At 50.3% G+C, this 12,675-nt stretch overlaps 1 protein-coding gene across 1 annotated transcript in view; it reads left to right on the top strand.

Moving 5' to 3' along the window:
* SEZ6L2 (seizure related 6 homolog like 2) overlaps window positions 1-12,675 on the top strand; it is a 39,728-nt gene that overhangs the window by 14,509 nt on the left and 12,544 nt on the right. The window contains exons 7-13 of the mRNA XM_018559141.1: window positions 10-178; window positions 426-586; window positions 3,747-3,941; window positions 7,590-7,728; window positions 8,849-9,045; window positions 9,772-9,966; window positions 10,192-10,383. Coding sequence (XP_018414643.1) covers window positions 10-178; window positions 426-586; window positions 3,747-3,941; window positions 7,590-7,728; window positions 8,849-9,045; window positions 9,772-9,966; window positions 10,192-10,383 — 1,248 coding nt within the window. The remainder of the gene's footprint in view (window positions 1-9; window positions 179-425; window positions 587-3,746; window positions 3,942-7,589; window positions 7,729-8,848; window positions 9,046-9,771; window positions 9,967-10,191; window positions 10,384-12,675) is intronic.

Genomic DNA, 12,675 nt, shown 5'->3' on the forward strand with positions numbered 1-12,675 from the left:
GTAACACAGCGACCTGCGGAGGAGTGATACGTAACGCCACCATTGGACGCATCGTGGCCCCCGACGTCACCGCAATCCACAGCAACAACCTGAGCTGCCATTGGCTGATTGAGGCATCCGAGGGTCAGCGGCTGCACCTGCACTTCGAGAGGGTCTCTTTGGATGAGGACAATGACAGGTCAGTCCCTTTTAAATTTTCTTGGGTCCCCTGCCACACCCTGCCCCCTGCCATGCAATATTGCCTGCTATGTGCTGACAGCACAGAGCCGCGCCGCAGCTGGGAGAGATCCCGACAATATTGTCAGGATCCACCACGCTACCTGATTGATAGCTGGCTCGGCCTCTCTAGATCCAGCTGAGCCCGCCCCCATCCCCGGTGCTGAAGAGGCAGCCGGTGCAGACGCAGCATTAGCACTGGTTTATAGGTTACAGGGCCCCACATCAATGACTGTGCCCCGGGGCAGCTGCCCCTTTTGCCCCGCCTTAAAGACAGCCTACGGCCTGCTGAGCGACGCCCAATCTCTCTACATCGAGCTGGTCTCGGAGAACCCAACGGCGCCTCTTCTGCTCAGCCTGCGCTATGAAGGTACGACCCCCCTTTCCTAAACCTTTCTGAAGTGAAGGCGGACCCGTCAGATGCTGTCCTCTCATATCAGGCAGCGGGGAATAGCTCAGATTTAAAGCTGAACTCTGGGCAGATATAACGTGCAGCTCGGTAACCAGTAAATGTGACTTTGTGTTGTAAAAACCTGATATTGAACTTCTTGCAGTCCCTGCGCAGCAGAACTCAGACTGGGGGGAGGAAGAATAAGCACGTGGAGTCAATCAGTTGCTCTGCAGTGCAAGGAGCGTGCTGAGAATAGTAGAGAGCAGAGTGACAGAGAGATGAAAAATGAAGTCACCTGTGGCAGAACTATGTAAATCTCAGAACTGGATGGACACAAGAGAGGGGCGGCGGGTCCCAATGGGGCCACACACTGGTCCTGCTGACTCGACCTACATTCGACCAGTGTATGGCCAGCTTTATTGTTTAATATATGGATATCTTGTAAGTAGACTGCCTTGTTGGTTAAACATTGACTTCACAATCTCAGTTCATATTTATTCGGTCACTTGGGGGTGAGCGCCGGCCGCCGGCATACGACGCTATACAAAGCCTGAGATGATGTCATACCTGAGCTCATTCTAAACCTCCCTACTAAAAATGTGTCTATGCCTGAGTCCTCCCTGGAGAGATTTCCCACAGAAACCTCACCTTGAACTGCTCAGCTGTTTGGTATGAGGTTCAGGCATGGTACAGATCGTCCAAAAATGTCACCAACATAAGCATGTGATGAGATGATACAGAAGAAGAAGTCACCAGCCCGTGGCAACCATCAGCAGATGAGAGAGACAGGCAGCTGAATTATTATGCAAATCTCAAACATTAAAGTCAGGCTTGACCTCACCCGTCACCACCCATTGGTCAGGGAGACTGCCCTTCACATTAGAGGAGCAAGAGAAAGGTGGGAGAGGGGGGGGGTTAAAGGAGAACTATGAGGCGAGTGATTTCCTCTCATCCTCATAGTTCTAGCCGACCTGTGACAATGAGACTGTCACAGGTCGGCTCAGTAGATCGGGAAGTGAGAGAACACATACCGGCGTTCGCTCAATTCTTGATCATCTCCCTGCAGAGAGCGGTGACTGTCACTCCCGGCTCCCTGCAGGGATTCCCCCCCCCGTCCCCGCTCCGATCCTCCAGCGCTGACTGGCGGAACGGACGGGGGAGGGTACAGCTGACTCTAGGGCTGCCACCTTTTCTTCAAGCGAAACCCTAACACTCTAGCGACGAGCGGACATTTTTTGGGGTAGAATTAGTCGTGGCTTATTCATATATAAATAGCGCCACCCATTCAAATGTAAATATCACAGTTGAGACTATTTTCAGTGGGGGGGGCAGTAGCCCCTATCTTAATTATGGTTGCCCCTGTCTGCCTGACATCTTGTGTCCGGGTTACTGTTGCCATGAAACCCGGACACAGCATTCAAAACCTGGACTGTCCGGGTGAATCCTGGACAGGTGGCAACCCTAGCTGGCTCTGCCTCTAGATAGGCAGAGCCAGCTGTCAACCACGCAGCTGGGTGGATCTCGACAGTAATGCGGCGGCGGTCTCAGTATACCGCAAGCTGTAGCTCGCGATATACTGAGCTTTGGGTCACGGGAGGACGCTAGTTTGTGTCCTCCCGTGACCCTGAGAACTATGGAGAAAAACACTGACCCCCATAGTTCTCCTTTAAATGTTACTTTTGGTTGAAATGACCCTTCAGTCTGAGTTTGCATTGATAATCAGGTTCAGCACCATCGGCTCTGGACAGCTCCCCGGTCCAGATCTTACAGTAGATGTGAACTCCACCTGGATGATATTTAGGGTCCGTTGTCGGGTTTTTGTTCACATTAGATGGATTTTGCATTTCCCGTTCAAGTCTATGGGAGGGCAAAACCCGCTTAAAGGAGAACTTTTCCCCATAGTTCTCCTTAGGGTAACGGGAGGACACAAACTAGCGTCCTCCCGTCACCCAAAGCTCAGTATATAGGGAGCTGCAGGTCATTGTATACCGAGACGCCGCACCTGGAGCGGATCCTGACAATTATGTCTGGATCCACCCAGCTGCATGAGTGACAGCTGGCTCTGCCTATCTAAAGGAAGAGCCAGCTGTACCCGCCCCATCCCCCGTCCGTTCTGCCAGTCAGCGCTGGCAGATCGGAGCGGGGAGAGGGAAATCCAGCCCCTCCCCTGTCACGGCAGAGAGCCGTGACAGGATCGAGAGGTGAGCGAACGCCGGTATGTGTTCGCTCACCTCCCGATCTACTGAGCCGACCTGTGACAGTCTCATTGTCCCAGGTCGGCTAGAACTATGAGGTGAGTGAAAAGCACCCCCCCCTCCCCCCCCATAGTTCTCCTTTAGGGTCCAGTGCAGGTCAACAGCAGGTCCAATGCACCTGTCAATGGAATGTGAATGACCTCAGAAACATCATAAACTGATGCCATCAACACAAGCCTTTTATCTACTTCAAGGTGGAGACACTTTGGGGGAGCTCAAAGGTGACAAAAGAGCCCCAGAGCTGAACCTGCATGAGGTGTAAAAAGCCAAAGAAACCCGGCTCAGGCCTCATCTATAACGCAATTGTTGTTTGGTGGATCAACTGTTTACCCCCCTTCACTAAAAATCACATCAGTACATTCAGCTCTGCATGCTGATAGGAAATCATCTTACATTCATTAGGTAAACAAACATATTTTTGTTTCACATACAAGTACTGTTTATCTACTTCCTGGTCCTCTTTGGCACAAATGATGTCATCGTGCCCAAGCGTTGCATCCTGGGAAGGTGACATCAGCAGAGCATTGCTGGCATATCTCATCTGTCATCTCACGAGATCTCAAGGAAAGGCATTTTTCTCCCCTGAGAGGATGTGCATGGTCACATGTCCTGGTCACATGTGCCAGAGTTCCAGAAAGTAAAGGGAGATGGATTCATCTGCCCTTAGTAAAAATGGCCGCCGTGAGAAGAATGGGGGAGGAAAGGAAAAACAAGGTATGCAAGGAATAAAAAGCCGGGAATGATCTAGAAGTATCTGATTGTAGATTGTCATTGCGAAACATTTCTAATGGTGTCTTTGTTGCCGTTTCAAAGATAAGAGAAAAGTTCCTCATTATTATCACCGCCATCTCTCTCACTTGTCTTCTTATCTCTCTCTTGGTTAGTATTTTCTGAGACGCGGTGTTATGAGCCCTTCTTGGCCCACGGGAATTTCAGCACCACGGACCCCCTCTTCTCTGTGGGGACTCTGGTGTCCTTCTCCTGTAATGCGGGGTACATGCTCGAACAAGGACCACCAGTCATAGAATGCGTGGACCCCGCTGATCCCCACTGGAACGAGAGTGAACCGGTCTGCAAAGGTAAGAGACACCCGCTACAGATCTGGGGTGTGATTATCTGCAAAGTCTACACCGCCTGCACTAGGACGGCGAGGCTCGTCACATGGTTCCCAGCACCTGGTATAATTCCATGTCTTTATGGAGCCAGCTTTTCAGGGGCATAACTTATAATCATGGGGCCCCATAGCAAAACTTTGGGGCTACCCGGCTTACTTTCTCTATAGAGGCTGGCAGATCCTGAGTTCTCCCTACAGCCCTCCTATACTGGAAACCTCACAGTTTAGTTTTCCTAGTCCTCTCCATTATTGGGGTCCCCTCCTACCCCCAGGCCCTATAGAAGCTGCATTGGCTGCTATGGCTTTTATCACACCACTGTGGCTTTGTATACAGGGGGATAGTCACGGTGGAACATAAAAGGACCTTCACCAAACTGTTACCACAAGGCTGGAAGCTCACCACTGTCTACAATGTCTTTGTATGATGGAGTATTACCAGATCCCTTCACTGGAAACACCTGAACCCAATCATTGGGAGGCTGTGAAGGTCAGGTGTCCACATATGTTTGGCCATATGGTGTTATATACATAGAAATGTAAATAGTAACATCGAATTCTCTATGTACATAACGGATTTATCTTAGCAGTCCTTGAAGGGGGATACGGAGCACTTTACCAGCAATATGGATGGCCAATGAAGGGGGTACCTACAAATGGGAAGTCCATCAAAGGGTGAACCAACGAGCACACAAAGATGTAATATTAACACCAAAAATAATGTAACAATGTTGACTCTTTATGAGCAAAGTATAATTTCCCTTCAATGATCTCTGACACCTTTGGCGAGCCAGTTGGCATTCACGATGGGCCGGCCACCACTGCCCGCCGCCAACCCGGGTTTACATAGCGCACTCTTCTGTTCCTGAGATGTTGTCTCCGCACAGAGCTTCGGGGGGGGGAGGGAGGCGTTCAGTTTTATATTTGTGTTTCTCAACAATTTCTAGTTGCCATGGTAACTAATGTAGGGCTCCGAATTAACTCCTTCTCGCCCCGGAAAGAAGAAAAGTCAGCGTAAGATTCACCCAGCCTGATACTGGCAGGGCAGGAGGTGAGCGGGGATACCCCGGAGTTAAGTCCATGGCCCGCGTTAAACTCATCACATCCATTGAGCTGACGGCGGGAGTAGGGGGTCACGTTTGGGGATTAGATCACATTAGGAAACGCTTTTAGAGGTATTTACCGCTGAGATTTCTAAAAATACCTCCGATAGCTGGTCAGGCCGTGTTTGGAGGGATCGGGTCCCTTGTCACACTTCTTGAGCATGCAATGTTGACATGGGGAGCACCAAGGTTTACAGGCCCATCACGGGCTCCCAGAGTTTACCCCCCAATCTCAAGGTCACCGGGTCATTGACCTTTGATAGGAGCCAGTGACCGCGATCACCCAGACAGGAAGTGTCTGCATGGCAGGTCTGCAGATCTGGGATTCCTTTCATAGAAACTAAACGAAACGCCAAGAACAGAAGATGTGATGGAATGTTCTAGGTGCGGTCCAGACGGCAAAGCATTTCCTCACCGAGTCACTGCGGGGAGCACTGCTATACACAACCATAGGAGGCGCCCCATATTGTGAGGAATGTCAGGGTGTGCTCCATCAATCGTCACTGTACAGACTGCAATGTGTAATGTACTCTCAGTCTAATGCAGGGTGCAGTCTACAGCGCAATATACACTCCATAGACAACAATGCATATTGTGTGATGTACGGTCCATGATTCACAGTCTAGGATGCATTGTCTGTAGTGCACAGTCTATAAGGCTCAGTCTAGGATGTACAGTCTATAAGGCTCAGTCTAGGATGTACAGTCTATAAGGCTCAGTCTAGGATGTACAGTCTATAAGGCTCAGTCTAGGATGTACAGTCTATAAGGCTCAGTCTAGGATGCATTGTCTATAAGGCTCAGCCTAGGATGTACAGTCTATAAAGCACAGTCTAGGATGTACAGTCTATAAGGCTCAGTCTAGGATGTACAGTCTATAAGGCTCAGTCTAGGATGTACAGTCTATAAGGCTCAGTCTAGGATGTACAGTCTATAAGGCTCAGTCTAGGATGTACAGTCTATAAGGCTCAGTCTAGGATGTACAGTCTATAAGGCTCAGTCTAGGATGTACAGTCTATAAGGCTCAGTCTAGGATGTACAGTCTATAAGGCTCAGTCTAGGATGTACAGTCTATAAGGCTCAGTCTAGGATGTACAGTCTATAAGGCTCAGTCTAGGATGTACAGTCTATAAGGCTCAGTCTAGGATGTACAGTCTATAAGGCTCAGTCTAGGATGTACAGTCTATAAGGCTCAGTCTAGGATGTACAGTCTATAAGGCTCAGTCTAGGATGTACAGTCTATAAGGCTCAGTCTAGGATGTACAGTCTATAAGGCTCAGTCTAGGATGTACAGTCTATAAGGCTCAGTCTAGGATGTACAGTCTATAAGGCTCAGTCTAGGATGTACAGTCTATAAGGCTCAGTCTAGGATGTACAGTCTATAAGGCTCAGTCTAGGATGTACAGTCTATAAGGCTCAGTCTAGGATGTACAGTCTATAAGGCTCAGTCTAGGATGTACAGTCTATAAGGCTCAGTCTAGGATGTACAGTCTATAAGGCTCAGTCTAGGATGTACAGTCTATAAGGCTCAGTCTAGGATGTACAGTCTATAAGGCTCAGTCTAGGATGTACAGTCTATAAGGCTCAGTCTAGGATGTACAGTCTATAAGGCTCAGTCTAGGATGTACAGTCTATAAGGCTCAGTCTAGGATGTACAGTCTATAAGGCTCAGTCTAGGATGTACAGTCTATAAGGCTCAGTCTAGGATGTACAGTCTATAAGGCTCAGTCTAGGATGTACAGTCTATAAGGCTCAGTCTAGGATGTACAGTCTATAAGGCTCAGTCTAGGATGTACAGTCTATAAGGCTCAGTCTAGGATGTACAGTCTATAAGGCTCAGTCTAGGATGTACAGTCTATAAGGCTCAGTCTAGGATGTACAGTCTATAAGGCTCAGTCTAGGATGTACAGTCTATAAGGCTCAGTCTAGGATGTACAGTCTATAAGGCTCAGTCTAGGATGTACAGTCTATAAGGCTCAGTCTAGGATGTACAGTCTATAAGGCTCAGTCTAGGATGTACAGTCTATAAGGCTCAGTCTAGGATGCATTGTCTATAAGGCTCAGTCTAGGATGTACAGTCTATAACGCACAGTCTAGGATGCATTGTCTGTAATGCACAGTCTTCACCACCCAGAGAGTCACTGACCGGAGTACCTGTGTTGAGGGCTTCTGTTTGCATGAGATGGGTTTTGCTTTCCAATAGAAGTCTACGGGAATTAAAAACCCACTTGAAGGAGATCAAATGCAAGTCAGAAGGAGGTCCACTGCAGGTCAGATGCCCAGCTCAATGAATTCTGAATGATCTCAGAAGAACCTCAAACTGATCATAAGCTGGCGTCATCAACACGAACCCAAAAACCCGTCAACACGGTTCCTTCAATAAGCATGTGCCCAGTGATCTGCCATTTCACAGAAGTGTGTGGCCCCTTGATACTGTCCTCCCTGTAACGGTGAAGGTGACCGGTAACCCCATCCGTGTTCTGACCACCATGCTTTCTGTTTCCCATGTCGCAGCTCTGTGCGGGGGGGAAATCTCCGAGCCGGCTGGGGTGATCCTTTCTCCGGATTGGCCGCAGAATTACGCCAAGGGCCAGGACTGCGTGTGGGGGATCCACGTCCAGGAGGATCGCCGGGTGCTGCTGGAGATAGAAATGTGAGCGCTGTATTTTTTGTTTTACGCACCAACAGTGTTCTGCACCAGAGTACAAAGGACCAACCACATGAATCTGCGCTCTACCAGGGAGCTCATTGTCTAATGTCTCTATGATGTACTCAGGGCCGGATTTCCCACAAGGCCAACCAAGGCCTGGCCTCGGGGCAGCAGGGAGTAGAGGGGCAGCAGGGGTGTGGAATTCCTATCTCCCGATGCCCGGGGCATGCATTTCCGGGTGCCGGGCGGGTAGTTGTTTTCTACATTTAGCCCTGCTTTGGGCAAGCAGAGCTGAATGTACAGCGGGGAAGCCGCCGCTTGTCGCCGAGATCACTTGTATGCAACCTGCAGGTCTGCCATTCTCCATGGGGGGGGGTTTGGCAGGTAGGGGGGCGCATTTAGGAACCTGGCCTTGGGGCAGCAGGGAGAGCAGTGGCGTAACAATCACCGGCCGCTATGGGGCCCGGGCACAGGGGGGCCCGGCCAGGGCTTCCCTCTGATGCCGTGCGGGCCGCCTGGGCCGCTATGGCATGTAAGGGTGCTGGCTGTCACTGACACAGCTCAGCAGCGGCTGTGAAGATCACTGTGTCAGTGACAGCCAGCAGCTGCGGCAGAAGAGGCCGGCGTTCGCAGCGAAGGAGGAGGCGTGGCCCGCCTAAGAGCAACCCCGCCTCCTCTTACATCACTGGCCAGCGACCTAAGAGCAGGCGGGGCCCGTCGATAGAAGAGGAGGCGGGGCCCGGCGACCACGGAGGCGGACAGCGCTGACAGGTAAGCGGTGTGCAGCCCATCTGAGACCCTGCAGAGCCCACTATAGAGAGTCTATGGCGGGCTCTGCAAGGTCACTCTCAGGTGGGCTGTTTGGTATATCAGGTGGGCTCTGCAAGTGGCATAACTAGCAATCACGAGGGCCCCGTACAAAATTTTGCTATGGGGCCCTGTGATTTCTAGTTACGCCCCCTGAGGGAGAGTAAATCCGGCCCTGCATATACCGTAGCGCTGCAGTGATGATGTTTTTGGATTGTGAGGGGAAAACCTGCGCAAAGACATATACAACACGCGATGTATGACCCAAACGCATGTTCATCCAGTAGACCATCACAGACCTATTGATTCCTTACAGCCTGAACATCCGACGGAGCGACGCCCTGACCGTATACGATGGCGATGACCTCACAGCGCGGGTCTTGGGACAGTACATGGGGGTCCATCAACGCTTCAACCTCTTCTCCTCTGCCAACGACGTGACCATCCAGTTCCAGTCCGACCCCAACGACCCGGTGTTCAGCCTGAGCCAAGGCTTCATCATCCACTTCAAAGGTAACGGCCTCTCCGCCGCCGGCAATGGGCATGGACTCTCTGCACTCTCTTAGACACCCATGACGCTCCGGGTCACCGCTGACCATGTGATCATAGCCTAGGCCAGGGGTAGCCAAACCATGGTAGAACTACAAAAACCCATCATGCATCTGCCTCTGGCTGCGGCCGTCAAAGTCTTGCAATGCCTCATGGGACTTGTAGTTGCACAACAGCTGGGGGGGCTGGAGTTTGGCTACCCCTGCTTTCGGTGATAGGAGGGAGATGGAAAACAGATTATTTTGTATTTATGGCAAGAAAAAAAGACTTTTCAACTCAAAACAATATTGTGATTAGACAGTGTCGGTCTAGTGATTCATAAAAAGTGATTTTTTTAATGGCAGGTTCACTTTAAAAGTGACATTTGGCAGTATTTTGTCTAAAGGGGCGACTGGACAAAAAGTCAGATGTGTAACTTGAAAATATCTCCCCCGACATACAACCTTTGCTTTAAAAAAACTCAATTGGATCTTCTGCTGTCCCGGTATATCCGTATGGGTTGTGTCAGTTAGAGAGAGACAGTCAGAAAGCGAGCAGACGCTGCTGGGTTTTCTTATTGCAAAAGCCCAGCATTGCCTGCAAACACAGTGCCATGGAAGCAACCTGAAGGTTTATTAGCAAAAGGAAGATTGTCAGCAAATAGTACTAATGAAGATATCTGAGATCAGTTTCTTGTTCTTCTTCCTCTAGAGGTGCCCCGGAACGACACCTGCTCCGCACTGCCTGACATCCAGTCCGGCTGGAAGACGTCGTCGCACCCGGATCTCATCCGCGGCACGGTCGTCACCTATCAGTGTGAACCCGGGTATGACATCATCGGCTCGGACATTCTGACCTGCCAATGGGATTTGTCCTGGAGCAATGCCCCTCCCACCTGCGAGAAGAGTGAGTGAACCTGGCTGAAATTATTTATTACAATGCGATACAATATGTTGTACATGACATTCACAGCATCATCAGGCCACTGGTCGCTGTTTCTGTCTCTAGTTTGAGATGTTATACATGACATTCACATGATAAGGCCACTGATCCCTGTTTCTGTCTCTAGTTCTGGGATGTTATACATGACATTCACACCATCAGGTCACTGATCCCTGTTTCTGTCTCTAGTTCTAAACTGCGCGGACCCCGGGGAGATCGCCAACGGCATGCGCAGGGCCATCGATCCGCGGTTTCCTATCGGCTCTCATGTCCATTATTCCTGCAACGAGGGCTACACCCTGGAGGGCAGCGAGACGCTCACTTGTTACAACAGAGATACCGGGACCCCCAAATGGAGCGACCGCATCCCCAAATGTGTCTGTGAGTAATACCCCCATCATCCGTCATCAGCTCCCATGGCTGCCATGATATAAATGATTGGAATGCATGATGGCGATATAAAGATCTGTATTAAGTGAAGACGCCGGGGATGTGATGGTGACTCTTCGGCGGGGTGGCGAGTTGAACCTCATTGTACTTTCTTATGTCTCTCGGAGACTTCAGGTGTAAGGTATCTCCATCGGAAAACCCAACTCCACCCAGGTACCACAGCCAGCATGGTGCCAGGCAATGATGTCACACTCCCCGATGGGTTCCCAATCAGTACACCATTGGGGAACGTTTTGTTTCTGAGGCATACACAAAAATGGCCGATGACCCCCCCACAACTGAAATATTAGACGTGGCCCGTTCCTATATGAATAGTCATGAATGGAAGCGTCCAATCCTTCCGTCAAGGAAGAGCTTCAGCACATAGATGGGAAGAGTTCCTAGTTGGCAGAGTTTAAGTACACCCGTCATGAGAGAATATGAGAGAATATGAAGGCTGCCATTGCTGAACGCTTGTGAACATGCTTGTTTCCTGTCTGTCATGTGGATCCTCTGTCTTCGGTACATTAAAGAGGCCCTGTCACTTAGCCCTTAGGGCAGGGGTGCCCACAATTTTTTGTGTTGAGATCTACTTTTCAAATGACGCGCTACATGAGATCTACCAACGAAAAAAACCTCCCTCGCTCTTTCTCTCCTGGCTGTCTCTCCTCACTCTCCTGGCTGTCTCTCCTCGCTCTCTCTCTCTCTCCTGGCTGTCTCTCCTCACTCTCCTGGCCATCTCTCCTTGCTCATCCTCTTGGCTGTCTCTCCTCGCTCTCCTGTCTGTCTCTTCCCCACTCTCCTGGCCGTCTCTCCTCACTCTCCTTTCTCTCTCTCCTTGCTCATCCTCCTGGCTGTCTCTCCTCACTCTCCTGGCTGTCTTTCCTTGTTTTCTCTCTTGGCTGTCTCTCCTCTCTCTCCTGGCTGTCTCTCCTCGCTCTCCTGGCTGTCTCTCCTCGCTCTCCTGGCTGTCTCTCCTCGCTCTCCTGGCTGTCTCTCCTCGCTCTCCTGGCTGTCTCTCCTCGCTCTCCTGGCTGTCTCTCCTCGCTCTCCTGGCTGTCTCTCCTCGCTCTCCTGGCTGTCTCTCCTCGCTCTCCTGGCTGTCTCTCCTCGCTCTCCTGGCTGTCTCTCCTCTCCTGGCTGTCTTTCCTGGCTGTCTCTCTTTGCTGTCTCTCTTTGCTCTCTCCCCTGGCTGTCTCTCCCCGCTCTCTCTCTCCTGGCTCACCTTCCTGTATAGTACACTAATATTCTTTGATGTAATACATAGCACTACAACCCCCAGTATCCTCCAGAAAGGTGTCGGGGAGCTCGGCTCAGCAGACTCGGGCTAATAGGTAATCATGTGTGCACAGCGAGATAAATATACCAACATGGAATAAAGGGGCCGCCATTCCCCCCCCCTTCCTGATCCACCAGCATCAGCTCTGAGAGCTACTCATAGATCACCATCTACCTTACGGGCACATATAGTAAAGTCAAAGCGCTGTGCACGGATCCTGGTGATTGAGTATTTATATGTATAAAATTACTAGGGGTGCTGCCCCACTTCAACCGGGGGGAACTGTAAAACTGGAATACAAAAAGGACAGAAGGGCGCCCAACCTAGTGCAGATTATTTTTTATTTTAAAAGACACAAAGGTAAAAATGCAATGGTACTCACAATGGTAGGTCATAAAACAGCTCGTGTGGATGATTTAAAAGAAACAGCAGTTTCAGGACTGCAATCTGCCTGTGTGCCACTGTAGTGTGGCGGCGTTGACGCGTTTCCGGGGTCACGCCCCCTTCCTCAGAACGTGCTGTTTCTTTTAAATCATCCACACGAGCTGTTTTATGACCTACCATTGTGAGTACCATTGCATTTTTACCTTTGTGTCTTTTAAAATAAAAAATAATCTGCACTAGGTTGGGCGCCCTTCTGTCCTTTTTGTACCTTACGGGCACCCCTGCCTTAGGGCCTCTTTAATGTGCCTCCTAAAAGCCCACCAGGCGACCAACTTGTATTCACCTTTGCCTCACTACCATGCCATTGTGTCGCCCATTGGAGACCTTGTGGGACTCCCAAAGCTTCTGGGAATGGGGAAGGTGGAGTGGGGATGAGACCTCTTCCCACAATGCAGTGCTCAGGCCTGAGCAGCCAATTGACATGCTGGAACACAGTCATGTGAGGAGGAGGAGACCACGGGAAGTCTACATGGGATATGAATTGCAGCTCAAATAGAACAGTGGAGGTTGGAGGCGGGGGG

This window comes from Nanorana parkeri, unplaced genomic scaffold (assembly GCF_000935625.1).
Source record: "Nanorana parkeri isolate BGI_ZX_2015 unplaced genomic scaffold, ASM93562v1 scaffold379, whole genome shotgun sequence".
NCBI classification, from domain to species: domain Eukaryota; kingdom Metazoa; phylum Chordata; class Amphibia; order Anura; family Dicroglossidae; genus Nanorana; species Nanorana parkeri.